General features: G+C 50.3%; 4 protein-coding genes across 4 annotated transcripts; 1 reads left to right on the top strand and 3 right to left on the bottom strand.

The window, feature by feature from the left end:
• Nucleotides 1-14,223: 14,223 nt before the first annotated feature.
• Nucleotides 14,224-14,811, bottom strand: MIND_00298500 (uncharacterized protein; the record flags this gene model as incomplete). Its single annotated transcript, XM_037359847.1, has 2 exons — nt 14,224-14,524; nt 14,576-14,811. The coding sequence occupies 2 exons, from the start codon at nt 14,809-14,811 to the stop codon at nt 14,224-14,226; spliced, it is 537 nt and encodes a 178-aa protein (XP_037222732.1).
• A 4,281-nt stretch (nt 14,812-19,092) lies between these two features.
• MIND_00298400 (uncharacterized protein) lies at nt 19,093-20,896 on the bottom strand (the record flags this gene model as incomplete). Its single annotated transcript, XM_037359846.1, has 3 exons — nt 19,093-19,440; nt 19,492-20,485; nt 20,535-20,896. The coding sequence occupies 3 exons, from the start codon at nt 20,894-20,896 to the stop codon at nt 19,093-19,095; spliced, it is 1,704 nt and encodes a 567-aa protein (XP_037222731.1).
• Nucleotides 20,897-21,044: 148 nt separating this feature from the next.
• MIND_00298300 (uncharacterized protein) lies at nt 21,045-22,430 on the bottom strand (the record flags this gene model as incomplete). Its single annotated transcript, XM_037359845.1, has 1 exon — nt 21,045-22,430. One exon carries the CDS (start codon nt 22,428-22,430, stop codon nt 21,045-21,047), a length of 1,386 nt encoding a protein of 461 aa, XP_037222730.1.
• Nucleotides 22,431-22,662: 232 nt separating this feature from the next.
• Nucleotides 22,663-24,383, top strand: MIND_00298200 (uncharacterized protein; the record flags this gene model as incomplete). The annotated part of the gene is made up of 9 exons (XM_037359844.1): nt 22,663-22,874; nt 22,928-23,031; nt 23,087-23,195; nt 23,250-23,540; nt 23,594-23,647; nt 23,704-23,765; nt 23,817-24,062; nt 24,120-24,310; nt 24,363-24,383. 9 exons carry the CDS (start codon nt 22,663-22,665, stop codon nt 24,381-24,383), a joined length of 1,290 nt encoding a protein of 429 aa, XP_037222729.1.
• Between the last annotated feature and the right edge of the window lie 2,523 nt (nt 24,384-26,906).

The raw sequence follows: 26,906 nt of genomic DNA, 5'->3' as shown, positions 1-26,906 counted from the left end.
GCCCCCGCTCCGGCGCCTCCAGCTCCCGTCTCTATGGAGTTGGATCGCACCAGGGCTCGGGGTGCCCCTCGTCGCGCCTGCTTCAGGTGCGGCGACCCAAACTATCTCGCCCGGGATTGCCCCCTCCCCGCCGATGTCCGCTCGATGGACATCCTCGACGAGGTGATCCAACAACTCGGTGACAAGATGTTAGCGGAGTTGATCGCCCACTACACGGACACAGCTGCCCTACCGGAGACGGCAGCGGAGTCGATGGCCGGAGAGGATTTTGTCCCCCGCGACGAGTGACCGGTGTGCCCTCGTTCGCGTCTATAAATTGTTTTGCCTCCTTGTATGATGAATGCAGTTCCTTGCCCTACAATGAGCCCGAAACGAAAGACACACCCTCTCCTGCCCCCGCCTCGACTCCGTCTCCGACTCCACCCGCGACTCTGGCCATCGTCCTTTGCCGCCTCACTGCCTGGGAAAAGAAACTGCCCAAGCAGTACACTGTTGCCACTGCCCCTGGGGCGAACTCCCCCTCCACCTCCTGTTGGAGCTAGAGTCCACCACCAGCGCGCTGAAGCTCTTGCTCTCTGGGCTTGTCGACTGCAGTGCCACCTCCGACTTCATTGACACGAACTATGTTGCTCGGAATGGCATTCCGGTCCGCACCCTCGATCAGCCGATTCCGGTTTTCAATGTCGATGGCACCCCCAATGACGCTGGCTCCATCAAACAGATCGCGGACTTGGTCCTGTACTACAAAGGCCATGCCGAACGAGTTCAACTGGCCGTCACTCATCTTGGCAAGCAAGACCTTATCCTAGGGTACTCCTGGTTGCGGAAACACAACCCAGAGATCAATTGGGAAACCAAGGAGGTCAAGATGACACGGTGCCCCCGCAATTGCTCGACCTGCCGTGAGGAAGAGCACGTCGAACGGACTGAGTTGCGGCGACTCCGGTCGCTCCAGAAACGTCTCTGCTCTGGCCCGTTCCCCTCGGTTTGCACTATGGACCTCTCTGGCCCTGAGGACAGAGATGATTCCGATTCCGGTCTCGATTCCGACCTGCCTGATCTAATACTGGACTCGGACTCGGATGACGAAGACGACCAGCTCGAAGATGGTGACCACATCTTCTACACCTCGTTCCGTCCCTCGGAAGAGATACGCGCAGGCAGCACCGTCTCACAGCGCCTGGCCGAAGCCTTTGCCAGGAACTCCGCCCCTCTGCCCTCCGAGATCCCGGACTGGGCTAAGGAGTTCCAGGACGTCTTCAACAAGGAGTCCTTCGACACGCTACCGGAGCGGAGAGCCTGGGACCACGCCATTGAACTCGTCCCCGACGCTAAGCCCACCAACTGCAAGGTGTACCCCATCTCGCCCCTCGAGCAACGCGAGGCTCGACGCGTTCATCGAGGAAGGGCTTTCGACGGGCCGGATTCGCCTCCCAAGTCTCCGATGGCGTCTCCGGTCTTCTTCGTCAAGAAGAAGGACGGCGGACTCCGCTTCGTCCAGGACTACCATGCTCTCAACGCGATGACTGTCAAAAACCGGTACCCCCTTCCGCTGATCAACGACCTCATCAACCGGCTCAAAGGCGCTCGTTACTTCACCAAACTCGACGTCCGTTGGGGCTTCAACAACGTCCGGATCAAGGAAGGTGACGAGTGGAAAGCGGCTTTCCGGACTAACCGAGGCCTGTTCGAGCCCTTGGTGATATATTTCGGCCTGACAAACTCTCCCGCGACGTTCCAAAACGATGATGAATGACATTTTCCAGGACCTCATCCTCTCCGGAGACGTCATGATCTACCTTGATGACATCCTGATCGCCCATTCCGACCTCCGGAAACATCGGCAGATTGTTCAGGAGGTCTTACGGCGACTCCGAGAGCGGCAAAGAACAGTACTCTTGACAATGTTTCTGGCCAAATCAGAACTAATTGTCCTGATTTTGTCTAAATATCAAAAACTTCACCATGTAGGACAATGTAAGGGCAACCCTGGAGACTCCGACGAAAGCCTAGCAGGGGAGGATCCAAAGCATGAATAAAAGCTACGGAAATACACGGAGGGACCAACCTAGCAGGGGAGGATCCAAAGAGAAGAAACTCTAAGGGTCCGCCTGCTAGGGCGCCAACTATATACTGGTCGTCCGTAACTGCCGACGTAGAGCGCAGAAGGCCTGAGCGGCATCACAGGCTCTGTCCCAAGGTGATCGTTGGGAGGGTCTTGACGGATCGGTGATTGTGCGGGCGAAGGAGGCCGTGGATGATGGTCGGGGTGGATTGGAGCGTCCGAGGGGGCGCCGGTCGGATGTGCCTCGGATGCGCTCAGACAGTCCGAAGGAGGCCGAAGCAGGGGTTCCCCTGACAGACAAGGAGAGGGTGCTATCCACCGCTGTTGATATGATCAAACAACTATCAAGACCATCAAACTTTGACATATAATAAAAAATAGCCTTTTGATAGGATTTTGTAGGCTAATACAGTCCTTCCACAAACTGTAGGTGGGTTGTGGAGCGGTTTCATTACTCAGAGTTGTTGACGTGTGTTGTCGAAAAATTCCCTTTTGAGGTATTTCTGCTCCACTTTTGAGACTGTTTGGGATGGGTTACGAGAAATTTCAATTCAAAAGTGCTAAATACACGTCAACAACTCTGAGTGATGAAACTACTCCACCACCCACCTACAGATATTGGAAGGGCTGTATAAGGCACCATGAATACTAAAACAGATATTTTCGGCAAAAACCTATCCTAATATGGAAAATTTGGTTCATTTCAGCGATCTCGGCCAAGGTGTTTATAAACTTAAAAAACGGTTTAAAAACAGGGGTCTGAGGAGGTTTTTTATAAAACAGGTTTGATAACCTAGAATTTGTTTTAAAACCAGGCCCTATTTTGCTAGCTCTTTCGAAATAGTATCATTGTGTCAAAGGATTTATCGGTTGAGCGTTTCGGTTGCTGAATACAAGAGTTCCGGTTGCTGCATATTGGGTTCCGGTTGCTGGTCGAGAGTTAAGGCAGTTAGTTCCTGACCCAACAAGTATAAACTCTCCGGGCATCATATTGGTGCTTCTCTATTGCGGAGTTTCGTTGATAGTACGCTTTGGGGCATGCAAAATCCAAGTTTTCGCAAGGAAACTCGTATCTACCCTACAACCTTACACATCTGTGCCAAGGCTCTGTTCACAGGGCTGTTCTTGCACAAGCAGAAGACAATTTTTGGGTTTTGTGACTTTTCCTACTCAACATTATACATATCTCTCTCTACAATAAGTGGAGTTTGGTTGTTTTTGTGGGTTAGTTTGGTTAGAGAGGTCATTTGCTGTCCGTACTCCACACTCATCAACGGCCCAAGCCCGACGCTGACAGTTGGCAAAGCTAAATAAATAGCTATTATAGGATAAAAATACTAGATATGTGCAGACATGTTGTTCACATTGCACAATATCACAATACAATAAAAGTAATGCTTATGTGTTGTGTAGTAACACTGTCTCATGAGCAAAGATAACTATGTGCAAAGTTAGTATTCCTGTTGTTCTTTGTGCATCTTGTGTCTGTTGGCCAACCGCCTCTTCTTTGGCGACCTCCGCTCCCAGACTGTGTAGCTGTTGGGCGGCGTACCCTGGTCCGCCGGCCTTGGGGGAGGACGACTCGGCTCGGGAGGAGCGAGTACCGAGAAACGCTGCACGAGTCCGCAAATTCCTTTTAAAACAACTTGCCCAGGGGTGACTCGGCCCTGAGTCGGGCGAGATTGGATTGTCGGACCGTCGGTATCGATAACCACTAGCAGTCTAGCACGCGGGCCGGGGTCGCGACGGGAACCGACCACCGCCGAGCCACGGCAGACAAAAGGGAAATGCAAAGGTTCACTACTGTAGTAATTAGACCATAAGTTCATCAATTTTGAATTTTTTCATGCCCAAGAGGGCCAAAAATTTTTCTTTTGATTTTAGGTGAATTTTAACACTATGTTTTTTGGCCCAATTACACATTACGCGAACTTGTGGTCTAATTACTACAGTATTGGCTATGCCCACCCGGCCTGCGTCGACCGCGGCCCCACCCGACGGATCTCACGTTAATGCGGATGCCTAGTGGGTGCACCAGTGCGCTCGTGGGCTGGTGCCTTGCCAAGGACTAGTTACTTATAGCAGCACGGTTGCGCTGGAGTCCGCACTCTACGGCCCGGGATCAACTGATCATCGACATGAGGCTTGAGCCGCCTCCCTCAGGCTCCCTGGAGTCTGGACGGGGACAGACGTGAACGCTCCACTTGGCCCGCGGAGGAGCCAGCCAGGCAGCCAGAAAAAAAAAAAAACTAGATGTACACAGTCTCATACACCACGCCCACCCCGGGTGTGATGGGAGGCCGACGCCGGATCAGTAGACGGATCATGTCACGTAGTCACACGATCGATAGTATCAGCGAGCGACCACACGCGGTTGGGTCCAGCTACCACATTGTGGTGACGAGAGCGGAATACGAAGCCAGAAAGCAGTAGCAGCAAGCAGTACAGCGCAGAGAAGCTGGCAACGAGCAGATTTAGAGACGAAAAAGGGCGATACACAAAATCGGAGACTTCACCAATACTCGCAAGACTAGCGGAGTTAAGAGGACTGAAAGTCTACAAACCCGAGGACTCAGACGAAGAGGCGGAAGACGCGGTGACCCCGCCGAACTCGTCGGCATCATCGCAAACCAACCAGCTGACAACCACGTCACCTGCCCCAACAACCAGCCAAGTCACCAACGCAACTACTACTACCGCGCAGCCAAACATAGCAGCAATGAACGAATCAAATGCGGTCCCTACATTCTATGGGGATGAACGAGATGAGAAAAACAAAGTGAACTCGGAGGAATTCGTGCGGAAGTTCAGAATCCGCATGAGAGACCTGAACCGAGACAGCGATGCGCAGAGAATAGACGCGGTCGGAGACTACTTCCCGGGGAAATCACCGGCAGCCAAGTAGTGGAGCAAGCGCCAGAAACAAAACGCCATCACCAAGTTTGCGGACTTCGCAAAGGAATTCGAAACCGAGTTCCCGACCTTCGATGAGGCGGAGCCAACGAAGCAAGAACACCAAGAGAAACTGGTGAACACTAAAATCACGCTGCAGCAGCTGGGAAGCACAGTGGAGGTAGCGGGTCAAGAAGTAGAAACCCACGTCCGATTCGCGCAGAAACTGCAAGAAGCGGCAAAGAAAGCAGGCGTCGAAGCCACGTCCAGTTACATCTATCAAGTGCGGGATGCCATTCCAGAACCCCTCCGCAAACACCTCCCAAGGGAACCGGCAAACTGGAAAGAATTCACCGATGCAATCAAAAAGGTCGACAGGGCCAAGTTGCGGGAAGACGTGAAAGAAGCCAAGGAGAAAGCGGAGAAGGATGCCGAGAGAGACAAGAAAATCGCAGAGCTTCAACGCAAGGCCGCGCCAACCACACCAGTCTCCAAGATGGCAGCGAAGCTGGTCGCAACGAATCTAAACACGCCGCGGGAGCTCAGGGGGCCAAGCCGGAATCGCACAAGACGTCTTCGGGGCAGAAGAGGGAAGAGGCAACCTGTTCCAACCGCTCACGGCGGAAGGAAAACAGCGACTCCGGCAGCTAGCAGCCCATATGAAACCCCCACCAGACAACGAAGATGGAAGGAGGTTCTACGAGGCGCAAATCGACAAGTGGAACCAGCAATTTGGGGGGGACAAGAAGCGACCACCTCTCGAGCAAATAGGGTACCCGTTATCCCCAGGGTCGGCACCGGTCTGCTCGGGAGAATGCTTTCAGTGCGGACAACTGTCGGTACCGCCACACCGGTCTAGCGCTTGCGATGCGGAAAAAGTGCCGAAAGAAGAACGACACTTCAGGGCGATCTGTAGCCGGGAACTGGGAATCGCAAGAAACCGCGAAGCTACACAAACTGCAGATGTCAACTACTTAGCGCTACGATTTGAGGACTATAAAAGGAACAAGGCGAGGGAAGAGGATTTTGGGGAGGGATCGTCCGAGTAAGTGGCCAACGGACGGTCCGGGGAACGCGGCCAAAGAAATGCCTCGGTCCCAGCAACGTACGAACGACGTGTATGACTTCGAATCAGCGAATCAACATTATTGACATGTACGGAGCAGCGACGGAAGGAAGCGAGGGATGCAGCCCATTTGAGCACTCAGCAAAACTCAGGGGAGTAAATGGCGAAGTTGCCGTTAGAATGCTATTCGATGGAGGCGCCCTAGTAGGAGTGTTGGACAAGAATTATGGGAGCGAAACTTAAAGCAGCTTGGAGCAGGAAGACCGTCGACAACAATTCTAAGAATGGCGAGCGGTCAACTCATACCCTCAGTGTGCAAATGGACCGGAATAGCGAACATTGAAGGAGTGCGAGAGCGAATCACATTGGAAGTGTTCGATAGCGGAGGGGGATGGGAAGTCTTATTCGGAAAGCCACTACAAGCACTGTTCGGCGCCATACACGACTACAAGAACGACAAGGTCAGCATACAGGTGGAGAACGCGAAGGCAATGCTGGAGAATCAAACACAGCGGAACAGGGTCAAGAAAAAAGGGATAGAGAGAAAACAGGCGGCCAAAGACGACACACAAAGGAAAGTGCAAGACAATGTATTCCAAATAGATGATACAGCACAGGTACACCTGTTAATCCCACATATCTCTTCTAATTAGAAGTGAGGCTACGCTGGGGTCTCAATTCTAATTAGAAGAGATGACTGCAAAAAATAGCCATGCTGCAATAATTCTCAAATATCTTGCTACAGCATAGGCTCTAAGTCTCTCTCTATGCTACCAAGTCCTATCCTATGCTGCTATAACTGCTATAATTCTCCTGGTATCTGGGTCTAAGTCCAAGTGTGACAAAATCACGCATTTGTCACGTTTGTCACACTATGTGACATGAGTAACATTCACCCCCAAAATGAAATTTTCCAGGTAAGTAGCTAAAGACTGACTGGTAGTCACATATGTCACGGAAATGAACCTGTTGTAGTATGCAGTGAGAGGTATGAGAAGTAGCCAAAAAAGGAAATATTTGCCCTGTGACAATACAATCATCAGAGAATGTCACAGATCGTGACAATTCAAAGTTGTATAATCTGACTATATAAACAACTTCCATGAAGTAACCTATAGTAACACCTCAATGTTTGTGTCAATCCTGGTCAATTACTAGCTGATGTACAACTAATAAGATGATATTATAATAACTAGAATAGCTATAGAGTCGATTTAAGCAGTACTGAGAATGCCTGAATAGTAATACCAGTATTGTTGCCCATACAATACTGCTACTATAGCTATGCTACTTAATGATCATCCATCAGCCATATTGATCTAGCCAGATCTCCACCAGTCCTTGATGAATTCAAATGATTGTTTTACTGACAGGTATGTAGTTACCTAGCCTTGATATGCTCCGATGTGAGCTGGTTCTATACCTTAGGCTTGTGCTACCATATCACTTTTCCATTGTTTTTCTATTTCAAATTGGATCAGGCATAATGATGACTTGATATCTCGCTAGGGAATTTATGGATAATCATGATCTAAGCTGTGTTCTAGGCAGATGGAGCTCTGTTATGGCCCTGTATGACATATATATTTTTAGACACCCTACATACCTGTGCATATGGCATATATCCTGTTATTCCAATCTTCCAATAACTCACTCAGAGATAAGGGATCCCCAATGACATAAAGGTAGGAAGCATACAGAGGGGTCCCCCTGGAGGATGTCATGCCTCTCATTATGCCTTATGCATGAAATCTCTTGTTATTTGCTATTATACATATTACTCCTATGACGCAAGATATTGAAAATACAGCCATGATCTGCTGGTTGATTATGGATCAAAATGTGTTAAGTTCAGTTAATGAGGTATATATAGATACCCACATACTCTGATTGGTCTCTATATAGCCTTAGAGGATGAATTGAGGTGAACATTCCAAGACAGGTTGCGTGTAGAACTGGTTTACATGAATAATGGGGTCTATAGACTAAGTACTGGACATTGAGATGCATGTATGGGGGTGTTTGAATATGTACTAGGACCCTATACTGTAATTAGTTGTAGGTCTGGTATGTGTCATTAGAGGTAGCTGAAGACAGGGTAGGTACCCATAGAGCAAAAGAGAGTGTCTTCGCTATTACAACTGGTCAGAAAATAATTTCAAGTATGACACGATACCTAGACTGGGGATTGTAGATACCTTCAAATGAACCTGTTCAGCACTTGAATCAACCTTATAGCTATCCTGGATCTCTCACAGTACCATTATCAGTGTTATCTATCCCAAAAATGATGGGTGTACCATGACATGGCCTTTGTGAGTCTGAGAAATCTGAGCATACCTACTAATAGGGGTTTAGTCCACCTCCCAAAAAGTGGTGACCCTGGCTCTCTAGCATATCTCCATCCTGGGTTATATAGCACCAAGTGTCTCCAGGAATGGACTGACCCTAACACTTGCTGTGTGATCACCAATGAGTAGGACTATAGGAGACCATCCTGTGGACCTATATCAACTTGGATCACAAGATTCCATGCAGTAGGTCCCAAGATATCAGCAAAATTCTCCTTAACTCAGTATTCAATCATGCTTGGCAGTTAATATGTTGATCTGATAGTATCAGATGAGATAACGAGATACACAAGATAATGGTAGGATCGTATACCTTTCAAATGAGCATCTTTCCGGCTTTATCCACCTAACCAGCAAGAGATCTATAGATATCTTTAGCAGTTGATGGAGATCAAATACCCCTGATGAGTGGTTTCAGGGGATTTTCAGAGTAATATTGACTTCAGACTGAAGATGGACATGCTAGAGCCTTGATTTGAAATCTCTAGATATATAGATCATCTACCTCATAATGTCGGAGTACCAAAGATTTCCTTTGCTATGACTGAATAGTCACTACAATAATCATATGATATGATGAGGATCAAATACCATAGTTCACTCATCATACTCTCAAGGATGTTCCTGACAGCACTTATATCATAAGAGAGAGGCTTATTAGTTTGACATCAGCTGATAATTGATATAACTATTCAGCTGTTGCTATGGGTTACTTCATGGAAGTTGTTTATATAGTCAAAGTATGCAACTTTGATTTTGTGACAATCTGTGACATTCTCTGACAATTTCCTTCTTTGGTCATTTGTCATACCTATCACTCTATATATATTACAGTTATCATAATAGTTTCATTTTTGTGAGATATGTAACTACCAGTCACTTTTGAGCTACTTACCTGGAAAATTTCCTTCTTGGGGTGGATGTTACTCATGTCACACAGAGTGATAAACGTGACAAATGCACGATTTTGTCACACTTGGACTTAGACCTAGATACTAGGAGAATTATAGCAGTTATAGCAGCATAGGATAGGACTTGGTAGCATAGAGAGAGACTTAGAGCCTATGCTGTAGCAAGATATTTGAGAATTATTGCAGCATAGCTATTTTGCAGTCATCTCTTCTAATTAGAATTGAGACCCCAGCGTAGCCTCACTTCTAATTAGAAGAGATATGTGGGATTAACAGGTGCACAGGTACAGAAGGTGGAACCGGAGAGAAGCATGGATGAGGAGGAGGAGGAGGAAGGAACATGGACTGAGCGGGAAGAAGATGATGAAGAGGAAACAGCAGAGATCGAAGAGGAGGGAAGAGAGGTGGAGACGGCAAGGGCCATTGCTAGAGAGGCAATGGAGACGTTGGGAATGAACGAGGACGAAGAGGAAGAAGGACCAGTGCGGGAGATACAAACCGTGGAGACAGAAAACGAAAAGACGCACCAAAAACCCAACACAACCAACATCTTCACTCGCAAAACAGACCCCTTTAACCCAGCCAGAGTGGAACGAATCCTGAAGGCGGTGGAAATAGGACCAGACGTGACCGCGAAGGAGAGGGGAGAGATCGAGGATTTGGTGGCGGAGTTTGCGGACATCTTCGCATTGGCAGTAAGCGAGGTGAATGCAGTAAAAGACGCCGAATACGCACCGAATATTCCCAAGGACCACCAGTTCAGCACCAAAATACACCAAAAGCCCTTGTCGCAACCGCAAGCGCAGTACCTAAGAGAACAAGTCAAGCTGTTGGAGGAAGCGGGCATAATCAGACCGATCCACCCCAGGGACGTCAAATGCGTCTCACCGATAAAGCTCCCGCAGAAGGAGCACGACGGAGGAGGAATGACACTGGAAGAACTCCAGCACACGCTGAACGACGAATGTGTTAAAGAAGGGTTTCCACCGCTCTACGATCTGCCACCAAGAACGGGAAACACGGATCAAAAATCTGACACCAAGAAGCAACCGAAATGGCGGATCTGTCAGAACTTCCACGAGCTCAACGAGTTGTTAAAGGTCGTTCCAATGCCTCAAGGTGACATACGCGAGAAACAAAGGCGGCTATCAGGACATAGGTACGTGTCAGTGTTCGACTTTGCATCTGGGTTCTTTGCTGTACAGATAGCGGAGGATATACAACCATACATCGTGATGTTTGTACCGGGCCAAGGCTACTACGCGTACATGCGTATGCCGTTTGGCTTGACAGACGCGCGCCGACAGAATTCTCGCACATGGCGGCAACGAAATTGTCGGATCTGCTGGTCGAAAGGATCATGGAGCTGTTTGTGGACGACAGTGGGTCGGCAGCGGACAGTTTTGAGGAGATGATGAGGAAGCTGAGGCGGATATTCACCAGGATGCGAGAGGAGGAACTCTCGCTGTCAGCAGCAAAGACTAAGCTCTTCATGACAGAAGCCATATTCGCAGGCGCGCGGGTCGGTCCAAACGGAGTGTCACCGGACCCTGCCAAGTTAACAGCCATCGTGCGATGGGAGAAACCGGAGGACGCAGCAAACTTGAGCGCCTTCCTGGGATTAACAGGGTATTTTAGGGACTTGATCAAGAACTACGCTAAGTTGGAAAAACCACTACGAGACCTGCTGGCTAAAGTCAAGATACCAACAGGTGCCAAGAAGCCGGTGTATCAAGCAACGATGAAGGCCTTCAAGCTGGCGCCGGTCTGGACGGAACAACACACCAAAACGTTCATCAAGTTGAAGGACACGTTGTTGAGCGAACCGGTACTACGCGCTCCAAACTATGAAACGGTGCAAGAATACCCGTTTATCGTGACAACCGACGGAAGCAAGGAGGCATTTGCGGGAATGCTGTCACAGAAGATGGCGACGATACTACCGGGCGGGAAAAGAGGTAGTACGACGCCACCCAATAGTGTTCGCGTCAAAGAGGACCTCATCATCTGAGGAGAGATATCAGCCGCATCTGCTTGAATTCGCAGCACTGAAATTTTCGCTAGATAAATTCTCGGACATCATCTGGGGTCAACCAATCAAGCTAGAAACCGATTGCCAAGCCCTACGCGACATAATGGTCAATGAAAAGCTCAACGTCACGCATACTCGTTGGAGAGACGGCATTATGGGGTACAACATCGTCGGGGCAGAGCACATCAAGGGCAAGAATAATGTGGTTGCAGACGCGTTGTCGAGGGCAGACGAAGGGAAACCCAAAGGAAATCACGACGGAAGCGAATGGACAGTATCTCCGGACTGGGAAGCGAGGGCGGGAATTGTGAACAATGTATTCACAGTGGGAAGAGCGGATGGGGACTACCTGGTAATACCAGTGCCGGAGGGAACAGCCGAACTCAGAGAAAGGTTCAAGAAGGAGCCGGTGTACTTGGAGGTAATCGGTGCTATCACGGAACTAGACTTCGGGACAAGCGAACGAGAACGCAAAAGGGCGCGACATCGCGCCTCGCAATATTTCATCGAGGAACGGAAACTCTGGCGTTTGGGGGGAACCTCAGGAGGTAGGGCGAGGGCAAGAAGGGAATGTATTACGAGGGAGGAGGCCAAACAGGAAGCAGCAACGGTGCACGCAAAAGGGGGACATTTCCATCGTGATCACATTAAAATTGCACTCATGGACAAGTTTCACAGCCCCAAGATGGACGATTCGATCATTGCGGCAATCCGGGAATGCGCAGAGTGCAAGAACTTCGGCCCGACAGCGATCCATGCCTTACTGAAACCAATAACGCGACGACACCCCTTCGAACTAATAGCCGCAGACTACATGACGTTGCCATTGAGTGAGGATGGGTTCAAGACAACTGGGCTCTACATCGATGTGGCATCGCAACACGTATGGGGTGAAATATACAAGGGCGCGGGGACGGGGGGGAACACGGTCGAGGTGTTGGACAACTTATTCCGAGACTATCTACCCGCCGAGACGCTGATGGTAGACAACGGGTCGCACTTTGTCAACAAGGCGGTCAAAGCAACTTGCGACAAGTGGGGAACGCAGTTTATGCCAGTGCCAAAATATTCACCATGGGTAAACGGGTTAGTGGAAGGTACTAACAAGCTACTCATATTCGTGCTTGCGCGACTGTGTGCACCGAAACTGGGGGAAGACGGCTGGAGGAACACGAGAGCAGAAGACCTGCCGGCGACGTGGCCGAGGTATTTCAGGCAAGCATTGCACATTCTCAATCAGCGAATACTGCCGTCCATCAGATTCACGCCAAAAGAAATCCTATTCGCAAGAGCGGTTAATACACCGCCAACACCCACACCTCGTAGCAACAACGCAACCATCAGAGTACGACATACACACCCATATGAGATATGCGGAGCAGCAACGCTTAGACGCCTACGACAACCGGCTAAACCACGCAAACAAGCGTAAGGCGTTATTCGATAAAGCAGTCAAGGACTCGAGGGCAGGCGAGGTGGAGTTTGAAGAAGGAGAGCTGGTGCAGGTATACGACACAGCCCGCATGAAGACTCTGAGCGCTGACCGCAAAATCCAAGGGCCGTGGAGTGATCCACACAGGGTAAGAACGAGAAGGGTAAACTCTTACGAGTTGGAGACGCTGGAAGGGGTGGCAGTATCGGGATATTACAGCGCGAGAAGACTAAGAAGATTTTCACCAAGGAGCGGAACGGACTTGGCAAAGGAGCAAAACGAGTTTATTAGCGCACTACGGAACATCCAGGTGAAGAAAGGCTATGACGAAACACAAAGGGTGGCGAAGGAAAGGGAGGGCGAGATGGCCGAGCGGAAAAGAGTAGCGGACACGGAAGCTGAGTTGAGGCGGATCGAGGACACGCAGGCGACGCAGGCGACGAGGACGCCGCCATTTTAAAAAGGGGGCACCTGTGATGGGAGGCCGACGCCGGATCAGTAGACGGATCGTGTCACGTAGTCACACGATCGATAGTATCAGCGAGCGACCACACGCGGTTGGGTCCAGCTACCACACCGGCCTGCGTCGACCGCGGCCCCAGCTGCCGGAATGCGTAGCAACGTATGCATGGTGGGTGCACCAAGGTGCCAGTGGGCTGTGCTCTGGCATTTTGCAGTACCTATGTATGTTCGACAGGGGTAATCCGCGCTGCGGTAAGCAGAGGGATCTGACGATGGCGACATGCGGAACCGGTTGACCACTGGCACTGAGCCAGAGAAAAAAGGAATTCACAGTTGCACGTTGGCATTACGCCCACCCGGCCTGTGTCGACCGCGGACCCACATGCCAGCGAAGTTGATCGTGAACGGAGGTGGGTGCACCGGGGTGCGCAGTGGGCTGTTGGAACTTGGTGCCGGCCGCGGCACACGCCTGAAGATGGCTGCAGAATCGTATAACAAAAGCACAGCATCACTGAGAATCGCGAAGCCGGTGGTATGGTGGTTATGGTCTCGCACTCAGCGCACAACAAACCAAGATGTGAAAAGAAAAAGCAAAGCATGGCCTTCTGCGACCACCCGGCCTGCGTCGACCACAGACCCACCACCTGCTGATCTTAGATTGACGTCTGGTGGGTGCACAAGGGTGAACAGCGGGCTTGTGGGGGGCCGCGCACGGATGGCCGCGAAATCATGCGAGGGAGGCAAAGCGCAGAAAAAGTATATGCATGATGGGGATATAAGCGCAGACCTCGGATCGAGCGAGCGGCGGACTGGTCGTTGTCAGTATAGCGCTAGCACTAGTGTCAGTTGCTGCACTTGTAGCACACCTCAAAAGACGAGATCAGCCCAGGAGAAGCGCAGATAAGTTATTCATGAACGTAAAACATGCGGGCTACATCGTCCAGACGGCGCATACCCACATCCGAGACCCGGGCCCGCCTGCCATCAATAATATTTTGCCAAGGCCCGTCGCTCAGAGCAACCACGCGCCTAGGAGGGCCCCGCCGACGAAGACGATCGCGCCGGCGGAGTTGGCGACGGATGTGGGGGCTGCGGCGCCGGTGCTAGAACTGGAGGGCGCGGGGCTTCCGGCGGGACTGCCGCTGGGCCGGGGAGAAGAGACAGGTGGTGGTGGGGGCGGGGCCGTGGAGGACGAGCCGGGCGGGCGGGTGGACTGCAGCGTGATGGGCGGGCTGCTGAACGTCGCCGGGCTGCCCGACGCCGGTGGGCTCTGCTGGGCGCCACCTGACCCGACGCTGGAGACCTCCTGCGTCCTACACTACTCGTCAGCAACAAGGAAAGAAGGGAGCCATGTGACGACGCACGTGTTGCTTGTGTCCTGCGCGATGCCGGCGGGACACTGGCTGGACCCGCTGGAGAAGCTGCCGTTGGCGGGGAAGTACTCGCACGGGCCCGCGCCCTCATATGTGCACCGCACAAAGTTGCCCTCGCCCTCCGACGACTGCAGCGGGGTGCCGTCCTTGTCCGTCGGGGCGCACTGGATCGCAGCAGAGGCGAGGGAGGCGAAGAGGAGGATGGTGGTGAAGGGGGTCGTGCGCATCGTGAGGGAGAAGAGAAGAAGAGGTGGGAGACAATAACGCCAGGGCCGCGCTTAAGAATCACGACGTGGCGGTGACACCGCCGATCAGCATCACATCACGGGCGTGGCGGGCGTTTCACCGCACCGTCAGCGCCGCACCCCGCGACGCTGGAGCGCAGCTGCACAGCGCACTCGCTGTCCCCCCAGGGTCCGCGTCTTGACGGTCTTTGCAAATTTCACGGACATTGCGAGACGTTGCGCCATTTGATCGAAGGAAGGAAGCGGTTGCCTGATGCGCGGCGCCGTCGTAACTCGTTTCATGACTTTGATCGGCGCTGTTCAAAGCGGCGTCTGTTCGATTGCTAGAGCCGCCCCATTTTTTATTTTCATCTCGAAGCCTGGCACCTCTTAACACTCAACCAGTGCCGCCTGGGCCCGATTTACCAGTCCATACGTATGGTTGTCACTTTAGGGAAATATTCCCCCGACATATATTTCTACATTTTTGGTGTTTTGCGCAATTTCTTCACACATTTTTGGTAGCGCAATAAAAATTATGTCAAACCTTGCAGAAAAATCACGCACATTGCTAGCGACACATTTTATTTTCAGCTGCGTGACATTTCAGCCTCGCGCAACTTTTACACACAGTCACAGCTAATGCTGATGGAATATGTATGCAGATTTCAGATACCATAGTATGCATCATATCCACTAATACTATTGTACCTCCCCCTTGTCAAGTTGAATTACAGGGTATCAGACAGCAGTTTAGTGAAATCAGATATATATCATAGTAAGTAATCACCTTCTGAAGATTCAAAGTGCAAGGGCAACCCTGGAGGCCTGAGATCAAGGTCATAGCAGGGGAGGATCCAAAGAGAAGAAATTCAAGGGGTCTGCCTGCTGTTCAAAGCAGCTTCAGTTAGATTTTGTTGAGTGCTGAAAATCATTTTTTATTTTCATCTTGAAGCATTCTGAAACCTCTTTTAAAATTATGGTGCCAGACACAAAGTAACACTTACGGCTGTTTTCTATATATTTTATGATAAATTTTGGTATATTTAGAATGTGCTCGACAAGCACAATTCCAATAGTATCATTTTCTAAGAGAATTGACCAACAAATGAATGATATTGGGAAATGCCTGGTTTCCGGCAGACAAACATCCATATCTTCACAATCACAACAGCTATCGGGCCAGAATAAAAACAGAGAGCAAGTGAATAGTATTGGGAAGGTACTGCTGACAATTCCCTGAAGAATAGTGTTGGCGTTTGTTGTCGTTCTCATTGTCTCGTGTCAAGTAACACTGTGATAAGCATTTCTCTCCCTGTTTTCAATGACCAAGCACAAAAAGACCACATCTAAGGCCAATAAAAAGGTGTGTGTATCTCTCTAGGGCAGCACAATTTCTCTAAACCAAGTTTGTCAGTAAGCAAAGGTCAATCATGCTGAAGCATCTGAGTTCACCAATAGTGACCAACCCAACAAAGCTTGTCCTCAAAAAATTACCTGTTACTTATGATGATGATGAGTAAGCATGATATCTAACAAATCACCTTAAATATGATAAATTGGGGGTAATCACAGCAGAGATTTGGGCAAAAACAGGGGCCTGAAGTAAGAGTTTTTTGTGGTAAACAGGGTCAAATGTGGTCAGCAGTTTGTATCCAAATCAAGGCCATGGATTTTCCTATAGAATTACTGTAAGGGCAACCCTGGAGGCCTGAGATCAAGGTCCAACAGGGGAGGATCCAAAGTGTGAACATTGGTAAGCAAATACAAATGAAGCTGACCTAGCAGGGGAGGATCTAGGATAACATACTTGCGGCGGACACATACACATTCTGTAAGTCTTTCATATTGATTATATCTACGGCACTTGGCTTCTACCTGCGGCACATTGGATTAATCAGCCAGGAAATCACACAGAAAATGATGTCCGGGGAACCCCTGCTTCGGCCTCCTTCGGACCGTCCGAGCGCATCCGAGGCACATCCGACTGGCGCCCCCTCGGATGCTCCGACCCACCCTGACCATCGTCCCACGGCCTCCTTCGCCCGCACAATCACCGATCCGTCAAGACCCTCCCAACGATCACCTTGGGACAGAGCCTGCGACGCTGCTCAGGCCTTCTGCGCTCTATGTCGGCAGTTACGGACGACCAGTATATAGTTGGCGCCCTAGCAGGCGGACCCTTAGAGTTTCTTCTCTTTGGATCCTCCCCTGCTAGGCTTTCGTTGGAGTCTCCAGGGTTGCCCTTACAGAAAATGTGAGCATCAACGGCACATTGGTGACCTGCGGCACATTTGATCATATCTCAGGTACTTGATGTGACCAACAGAAGTGATTTTCCCATCAAAACAATTGGCAAGCAGCACGCGGTAGCCCCGGACCGTGGCAGCGTGGGGTCCGGGGCAAAGCCCTGGTCTGGGTCTGGGGTGGAAAACCCCAGCCGCCGTAGCCGACACCGCAACCAAGTCATCCCAAAGGAATATTGCATCAAACACCTTAGGGAAAAGAAACCAAGCCCCCGGCAGGGTAGGTCCAGGGCAACACCCTAGTCGGGGTCTGGGGTGTAAAACCCCGACCGTCGCAGCCAGCGCCACAATCCAAATGATCAATCCATCTTACAAATTATTCTATTATTTCATTCTACTCCATAAGCTATGTCATTTTCATTTGAATTAGCAACACATACACATTGCCATCAAATGTGTGTGTGCGCTGCATATATATAGTACTCGGGAGGATCCAAAGAGAAGAAACTCCAAGCATCTGCCTGCTAGGTAGCAGCTGATTATATACTGCTTGTCCATAGCTGCCACTGTCAGGCACAGAAGGCCTGGGCAGCGTCCCAGGCAAGGTCCCAGGGCAACTGTCAGGAGCGTGTTGACGGATCTGTGATGGCAGTAATATGACCACTATATGAATAATCATATATGGACCCCATAAATTCATTTTCATGCACAATAGTCATGCAGACATATGGAGAATCTCAGAATAAATGTTGTAAACCTTTGAATCAAATCTGTATACACCCGGCCACAAGGTCTAGGCCTGCTCTAGACCAGGGACCAGTCTAGACTCTGACCTGAACCAACTATATTTGGTAAGTCTGACCCAGGACCTATATCAGAACCTTCCAGACGCCTGAACTAGAGCATTCTAGAACCGGATCAGCGGATCAGGTCACATCATCACGGATTATGTTACCTTGCTTCACAAGGTCCCATCTGGTTGAAATTCCATCAGCCAAACAAGTGTAAATGTCGGGGACAAACATGAACAAACAAGTCACACTAATACTAATGTGATAGCCTGCGTCCTCCTGGCCGACTTCTCGGAGAATCTTTTGAATTAGTTTATGGTGCTTTTCTGGCTTCTGGCTAATATTCACGTCTGGTGCCAGTGAAGCTCTAGCTCATGCCAAGCCTCAGCTGGGCCCCAGCCTTTATACAGAATTTGATAAAAGGTCTCCACCTACAGCTCAAAGGTTGCTAGTAATTAATTTGAGAGTAGTATATAAGGAGGCCTGTAAAACCCTAGATTAATAGATTAGCCCCCTGGGTGTGACTAATACCATTGTCACATGAGTGGGGTTTTGTCACACTTCACATATCATCAGGTTAAGATAAATGTCAGGTTAGGTTAAGTCAAGTTAGGTTAAGTCAAGTCAAGTCAAGTTAGGGAGAGTTGAGCCATATTGCTCCTCTCAAGAATCTCACACGATCTCAACCATCTGCTCTATTGTTTATCTAAGTTTAAACAATATCCCAATTATAACTGAGATCCAATAAGAATATCTGAATCTGTTAGCAATTTCCTGCGGGTCGAACCCTGTAGGGTGCTGTGAGTAATTCCTGTGTGATATTTGAATATAGTCATATCATATTCATTATCTACAGCCAAGTATGAATATAATATACTCCAAATATATTATCTTCCTCAATGGGTGAATATGAGTAAGTATACTATCATATCTGGAATGCATATTATATGATTATATTCATATTTAGTGTGGGAACAAAAGCATTTATAAATGAGTAGTTTTAAACATTTGATACATAAACAGGTTCATGTTTGCGTTTTTTAAATCTTGACAAACAGAAATCAAACAGATGGAGCCGATGAACAACACTCGGAGAGGGATCATCTGTAGCTGATGTTACTGGTGGGTGTATTGTGTGAGCCCTGCATAAAATCAAACAATTTTATATGAAGATAATGATAATCAAGATCATAACAATATGCAGGAAAATATCCACCCCGGGGAATGTTACAGTATCAAAGGCTAAATCAGACCCTTGCAAATGCTGGCAATCCATCGTCGTGACTCCAACCCCCGGTGTGAGGGAGCGATTGCAGCACCTCCCACTTGCCTTTTCCCTCCACAAACCGAGCAAAATACAACTTGGAGACGGAGTATACGATCGGCGATGATGTCCCCACATTCCGAGCCTGGGACGGGGATACCGGCATGGGCTTGAGCTCCGCAAACGCAGTAGCGATGGCCTTCTGGGCCCTGTTCTGGTGGTTGTCGATTGGGTTGCCGCAGCGTGCGAAGCGCAGTTCCGGGGCGAGAGTTTTCAAAAGTGCCGCATGTGTGAGGTGTGGCAGACGCGTGATGGTATCGACAAAGCATTCCTGCGAATGATTAGCCTAGTTGATTACGCGAGCCAGGATATGTGCAATTACCACAGCATTCACCCCGTCTGCATCAATAACCACTCGATGCTCCGGTTGTGGCCAAATCGCATCGGGGATAGCCTCAATATCGACGCTCATCACCAGCAGACGCAGCTCGCGCAGCATCCCGATAGCCTTGGCCACTGGGGACCGGAAGGTCCAACAACCCGCGTACGGCGCTGGGAGGGACAGCACGCGCAGCGACTCTGCGTGACCGACAAAAGCGTCGTATAACATCTCCACGCGCAATACGTCGGCAGCACGACGCTGCATCTTCTGCTGCTCGAGCTCGGGGTCATGGACATTATGTGCGTCGCTCCATCGCAGTCCAAGGCCCGCATCAAACGCACTCGCAACGGCGATGAACTCCAGTCCACTGTACGTCGTGAGATACTTCGCCAGACCGTCGTCAATCCCCGGAACGCGCAGCCGCTTGATCCGCGCTCCGGCTTTCGCGAGTGCCATCCATGCCCCGTCATTCATCGTCGGGTCATGAAGGCCACTGGGATACAGACCTCTGATGGTAAGCTGCGAAAGTGAGGCTAGTTTCGGGAGGCCGGCGGAGTCCGCGGAGAGTGTGTTAAAGAGGGCGGGGTTGACCGTGAGGTGCTGCAGACCCACCGGCTGGAGAAGCCCGAGCAGCACTGAGAGGCTGAGAACTTTGGAGGGGATGGCAGATTTGGTGAAGGCTGGGGCATGCACGGAGAGCGCAGTCAGGCGGCCCGTAGAGCCTGCGCGTTTTAGTGCGTCGCAGAGATCCAGCATGCCTGCGTTGTCGGATATTTCGTTGCACTCCAGCGAGAGTGTCTTCAGGCCAGGGAAATGAGGCCAGGGTACATATCCCAGGAGGGCAGTTCCCAAGAGGGCAGTAAATGGACGCCACCGGATGTTGGACGAGCAGTTAAGCATTGCGTGCAGGGAGACGAATTCGGGTGTCATCGCGAGATGGCTAAGGATTACAGAAAAGATGGGAGAGGGGAGGGTGAGCGTGGTGAAGCGGAAGCTTGAGCAACTGGTCAGGCTTTGCGAGCGTAGGATGAGACGGAACGCACCTGGCGGATTGCGTCGCTGGTAGTGCTCGCAGCGCAGACTCCAAGAGTCTGGTATTGACTTTACTGGCCCCATATTTCCCCGTGTTGTTAACAACGACGCGGAGCGTCCGTGCATGTCTTGCCCACCCGGTCTCGCCTCTGGCTATCGCTTCAAGCATGTCCTCCCTTGTTACAAGCACTCCATCCTTGTCGATCACGAGCTGGAATGTCGCAAAGAATTCGGGTGCCAACGCGCCTTCGAATGCACGGCACACAGTTCGCAGCCGCTGTAGTTGGTTGAATGCAAGAAGTGGCGTAGTGTGCGCGAAGATTTGCTCCATGAGCTCGGGGTAGAGCCCCTGGAAGGGCGACGATAGCGCCATGAGTGTAAGAAGAGGGTGATGTAGATAGGAGGTCCGATCCGATCCGTAGCCAGGTGATGATGACCGATCCTTATTACCATTTATTACCTAGGAAAACTACCGAGAAATTACGGGTCGGGAATGCGATGATATAATTACCTATCCTAAATTACGCGTCGAATACGTGGAATAGACGCTTCGGCAGCGTGCTCGGCTGGCCCGTGTGCACCGTGACGCCGAGCTGCCCGGCGTCGCGGAGGAACTGATCCACGCGTGCCTGTGGCTCGGGGTCCAGCGGGTACCAACATTCGACGAGGAAGATGATAGCCGCAGGACTCATCCGCGGCCCAAACTTGCCGGCATGGAGGGCCGCGGTCAGCGCGCGCATTGCCTCCGTGATCGGCCCAGCGAGCTCGTGGTGCTGCTGGCGAATGCCGACGCTTATGCAAAGCTGCTCGAGCGGCAGCCGTTTGGCGGTGTCGACAATTTTGGAACAGAAGTCCGCGTCAAAGGGGATGCGCAGCCTTCGCATGCGCGGAAGCGTGGGCAAGAGGAGCTCGAAAAAGTTCGGGGTGGTATAGTTGTATGCCACGGCAAAGGAAGTGACGCGCTCGAACGGGACAGACTGGAATACGCCCTGAATCCACGTAATCATGTGTTGTGGCTGGTTGACGCGGACCTCGCCGAGAGAAAGGGTGCGCAATTTTGGTAGCTTCCAGCGGAGGAGCGGTGCAAGTGGCCAGCCACTGGAGGTCTCGATGTTGAGCAAAGTAAGGGAGGGAAGGGATAATGGCTGATCGCTGGGGGGCCCCATGCCAAAGCCAGCAAGGTGCAGGCCTCGTAGTTGGGGGCAGTTTTCGACGGTTTTGCACATTTCGTCAATTTCGCCGCACATGTCGAGCCGTAAATGTGTAATTCGGCCCCAGTTTTCGATTGGAAGGTCTGCCGGTGCGAGATTTTTGTAGGAGGAGCTCGCACGCATGTGAGGACGGAAGGAGAGTCTCTCTAGGCGGGGGAAGGCGATGGTAAAGGAAGGTGGCCATTGGAAGTCGTTGTTGATGGCGAGGTCGAGCTCCCGCAGGCGAGGATACCCACTCGGGGAATCAAGTCGCACGTTGCGCCTCTCTGAAGACAGGCTGCTGCCTTCCGTGCTCAGCCGAAGGATGTCGAGTGAGCTTGCAAAGTGTCGCAGCAGAATCTCCACCTTGGGCTCCACGGTGGGCTTCCACAAGCTGATTTTCAAGTCCAAGCAGAGGCCTAGCGACCGCCCCCGCGCCAGCCAAGTATACGCCATCCAAAAGCGCGAGTCGACCCAGCGGAGGCTGGGGACGCGATGGTTGTCCGGGGGAAGGAAATCGACAACCAAGCTGTTCCAAAGCATGGGTAGCGACAGCGCGACAACGCGCCAGGAAGCACACACGCCGGTCAAAGCGAGCGGGCCCGCTAACGGACGCAGCCGGGCCCAGTCGGGTGACAAGTCCACAAGGACCAGGAAGATTTGCCCCAGCGTCTCGTAGGAGAGGCGCTGAGCGAGGGGAAGCGTGGGGAAGGTCATGGGGCGGAGGGAAAGGGAAAAAAAAGTCGGGGGTGACGTTACGCGCTTGACGTGATGATCTCTATGACGGTCTGGACATACTGACAACCGCGATGTTCCCACGTCAAATTTTCGCGACCGACGCGGCTTACCTAATGACCATCGGATGGCTTAATTTCGACCCTCATCTTCACACGCGCCGCGACCGCGCACTTTGGGCAGCTGGCGCTGCGCATTCCTCTTCCCTCCTACCATGACCCTGCTTGAAAAGCAACCGCTTCCACCGCTTGGGGCCCCGGTACCCTCAACTTGGCCAGCGAAAGCGGTGCTTGTTTTTGCGGCTTTGCTCTCCATCGGCATCCTTAACACCTCAACTCGGGTGGAGCGCCGACATACACCGCTTATTGGCACCGTGACGTGGAGTCTGCAATGTGAGCGCCCGGGACAGGAATGCGGGCAGATTGTGTGCGTTTTGACCTTCGAGTTTTGTGTTCTCCGATTCTCAATTCAGTCCCCAGCGTGCCCAAGGATTACCTCAATCCCTCCTCTGGAAGCGCCACCATTTTCATCTCCCGCGTCCGTGCGACTCAGACAAAGAAAGGAACAGTATTCGTCAACCCCGGTGCGCTCAAACGTTGCCCATCTAACAGTGAGGTGCTGATGACATGGACCGACAGGTGGACCGGGTGTGCCAGGGACATGGGGCGCCTCACCTGGATTGGCACAGTATCTTGCTAACGAGTGGGATATCGTTGGATTTGACCCCCGAGGAATACATCGCACGATGTGAGTCACTTGTATCCAACTGTTTCCGCCTTCCTTCCCGACCAGAATCAACAGCCCCCAAGTAAAATGCTTCCCTAATTCGTCTTATGCACTCTTCAAAGCCAACACTGTGCTTGAGCAAAGTTTCACCTTGCCATTCTCCTCGAAAGACGGCTCTGCCGATCCTACGGCGGAGATCGAGGTGGCGCTCGAGCGGCAGATGCGTGAGTTCGTCGCACTGAAGAAGGCTGAAGCAGCGATGTGCGCGGAAAATGTCGGCGAGGACTTGAAGTACATGGGCACAACAACAGTGGTAAGGGACCTCGCTTTCATGGCGGACGTGTTGGATGGGGAAGGCTCGAAGATGTGCGTCTTTTGGCGGAAGACAGGCAGATTATCATGCTGACTATACTACACAGAAATCTGTTCACCGGGTCCTATGGCTCAATCATTGGCGCATATCTCGTTAACATGTGCGTTCTTACCAGCGCTTCATCGTTATTTCAATCATGTCTAACGGCCCACACAGGCTTCCGGATCGCGCTGGTCGTGTGGTCATTGACGGCATCGTGGATCCCATGAGTTGGTCGTGTGAGGGCCCACCTTTTTTTGATTCGGGTGTTGATCTCATCATGGTCTTAGCGGAGCCCGCACACAAATGGCCAGCCAACTGGCTGGCCTCGACCGAAAAGACGTACCGATTCTTCTTGGAAATGTGCGCTGCCGCAGGTCCACTAGGGTGCCCAATTGCTCAACACACATCGGACACACCTGTGGTCCTCGAAGAAAGACTCGAGGAATTCTTCGACAGTCTGGCGCGCGCGCCGATGCCGGTAATCGGGTTGGGGAAGGCAAGAGCGGGGTATTTGACCTCTGGCGCTGCAAGGGGTGCGTCTGTCTCTCGTTTTCTCATAGAACCAAATAGGATGCTGAATACGGCTGTAGCACTGGTATTGATGTACCTTGAGCAGCCCACCCAATGGTCTTCAGCCGCACATGCGATCGGCAGCGCCATCGCTGGCAACGGTACTCTGTTACACAACTTCTTAGTGGCGCCGCGCCACTCTAACTCGCCATACCACGACCTCGCGCGGTCGGGCGTCACATGTGCCGACCAGCCAGCGGCTGATTCACATGTATGTGTTCCTAGTTCCAGATTCAACTTGCTTATCTTAGTCGGCGCGACAGAATTTGCCTACTTCCGGCTAAATACTGGTGCTGTGGGCAAATACTGCAGTAATACTGACGGTGTGACGCTGACATCACCAAATATCCGTTTTGGGATGGGGTTTGATCCTCCGTGATTCTCGGAGGCCCGCGTTCAAGTACACTTTTGCCCGATTTTTCTGTTGTATTTTTGTAACAATAATTGATTCAAGTGGGGCTTTGTGCTGGACTTAGCTTATCTACTATAACTGTACCATGAACCTTGGCTTGCTCCATAATTTATTTACTTCTGGAACAGCACAAGGCATCAAATAGACACAATAATGTATGTTTGGGAGTAAATAATTTAATATCTGGTCTAGAGAGCAGGGAGCCTGTTGAAGCTATACTCTTGGACCATGCTCCCAACCACTTACCTCTCTGTAGGTGAGCAGAGCTGCTGCCCTACTGTATGGGCGGTATACTGTATCAAAAGTTTTTCACAACTTTCAACTCTTTTTTTCAGACTTTTTAGGGACAACTCCAGGCAAGGTGTTTCCAGCTAAAACAACTGCCAGAGGGATTAATACAACTTGTAATTTACAACAACATCTTTCATTTTCTCAACTACAATCTCAACTTTTCATATAGCAACTTCTTTCCAGAGCAACTACAACTTTGAATTTGTTAGTTGCAGGTTTTCAATATGCAGAACAACTTCAAAGTAATTGGCTGCAAAATCTTCTGCCACAACTACAACTTTCATATTATATATTGCAATCAAGCCAAGTCTTATGTCAGTAGAGACAGTAATTTATCCTCCATATGTCTGATTACAGGAATTGAAAGCCAGGGAATTTCCAAAATTAATTTCTACAGACTAGATATAAGGGTGCACCTGCTCTAGATAGTTGACTATATACTATGCTGTTGCTACACCAAGAGTGATTGTTACTCTGAGTATGACTGCAACTACTAGACAGTGGTGGTGATTGGAACAGGAGGTTCATCTGACACGTTCAGAAAGAGCTGGCAGAAATTTGTCATATTTTAGGCATTCTCACCTGACATCATCAATCTAACAAAACAAATTACTAGCTAACTGAAACAGACAAACGGAGAAAATTGACTGTGCCTAGGCTCTGTGCTTGTTTCTGAATAGTCTGACTCCCAGGAGATTCCAATTAATGATGGAAATAAATTTAATGATCTGATTGAACTCCCATATTACATAAATGAATAAATAAAACTCTCTACTAGAAATTCCTAGCTTTTGTTAATATCAGAGTCAAGTTTTAAAGACAGTTGCACCAGGCTTGTTGAAAGTTGCAGTATAAGAGATTGCAAGTTGCACATGCTTTTCTAAAGTTGTAAGTTGCATGTCCAAAGTTGCAATAAGGAGTGCTAAGTTGCAAGTTGTTCCTGTCAAGTTGCTGCAGGGAGTAATAGTTGTCAGCCATGAAGTTGTGCATGAAAAGTTGCAAGTTGTGCACAAAAACAACCAGTTGTATCATTGAGTTTTGAATAAAATCAAAGTTGTACCTAAATTCTCACTGTTTTGGGTAGAAGTTGTACTAAAACTTTTGATACAGTATACTGCCCATACTACTGTTTGATGGGTATGGCGTGACGACAACGTGACGGGCATCGGACCAGGGAACAGCCGGCCAGAAAAACCCGATTTGGGTTCAGTATTTGCCATCAACGGGTGCCGCGCGGCAAAAATATTCAAAAATGGAAATTGTTGACAGTATTCTGTGATATTCACATGAGATGTGTGACAGATCAAACTGCTCGCCGCAGGCGCCGCTCAGAGAAATTCACTCTTGAGAGAGGCTTGTTTTGCATGTAAAAACAGTAGGAATACAATGCAGATATCTATTTAAATCCCTCTCTTTTCCTTTCCTCCCTCCTTCCTTTTTAGGAATTTTTATTTTTCTTCTTTCGGCTGCCCACAACACCAGTATTTTGCCCTACTTCCAGAACTTATGTTGAGGAATACATGCGTGCGTTAGCCATAAGCCCGCATTTTGGCGCCAGTTTGTGGCTCAATGAACCGGATGGCGGGTGTGAATATTGGCCTACGGCCGGGCGGGAGCCGGAGCGGTTTGCGGGCCCGTGGAATGCGAGCTTGGAAGTGTCGTTGTTGATCGTTAGCAACACCGTGAGTCGTTAATTTCTCAATTCATCGTGATTGTTAACTATCAATTGACCAGATGGATCCGTAATGCTTGGCTTACTGTCTTTCCTCGCATACTTAAATTTGTTTACAGAATCACCCCAATAGAGTCGGGTCTGCGACTCAACCGTGCCATGGGCAACTCCTCGCGACTGGTCATTCAAGACGGGCCTGGAGTACGTTCTTACATTATCAGCATTCTGTTTCATAATACAAACTAATCTTTTTTTTGTGTAGCACTGCTCGTCGTCCCTCCCGACACCATGTACTATGAAGCTCGTACAGGACTTTTTTGCCGATGTGGTGCCTGCGAACGGCACGGTCTGCTCCTCGGCGGTTGGGCCGGAGTGGTACTGTTGTATTTTATTCAATTCGAATGCCAAAAGTGGTGTGACATTCAATACGAA

The sequence above is a fragment of the Mycena indigotica genome (genome assembly GCF_014461135.1).
Source record: "Mycena indigotica strain 171206Taipei chromosome Unknown Mind.scaff0003, whole genome shotgun sequence".
NCBI classification, from domain to species: Eukaryota; Fungi; Basidiomycota; class Agaricomycetes; order Agaricales; family Mycenaceae; genus Mycena; species Mycena indigotica.
This window is presented reverse-complemented; position numbering and strand designations above follow the sequence as displayed.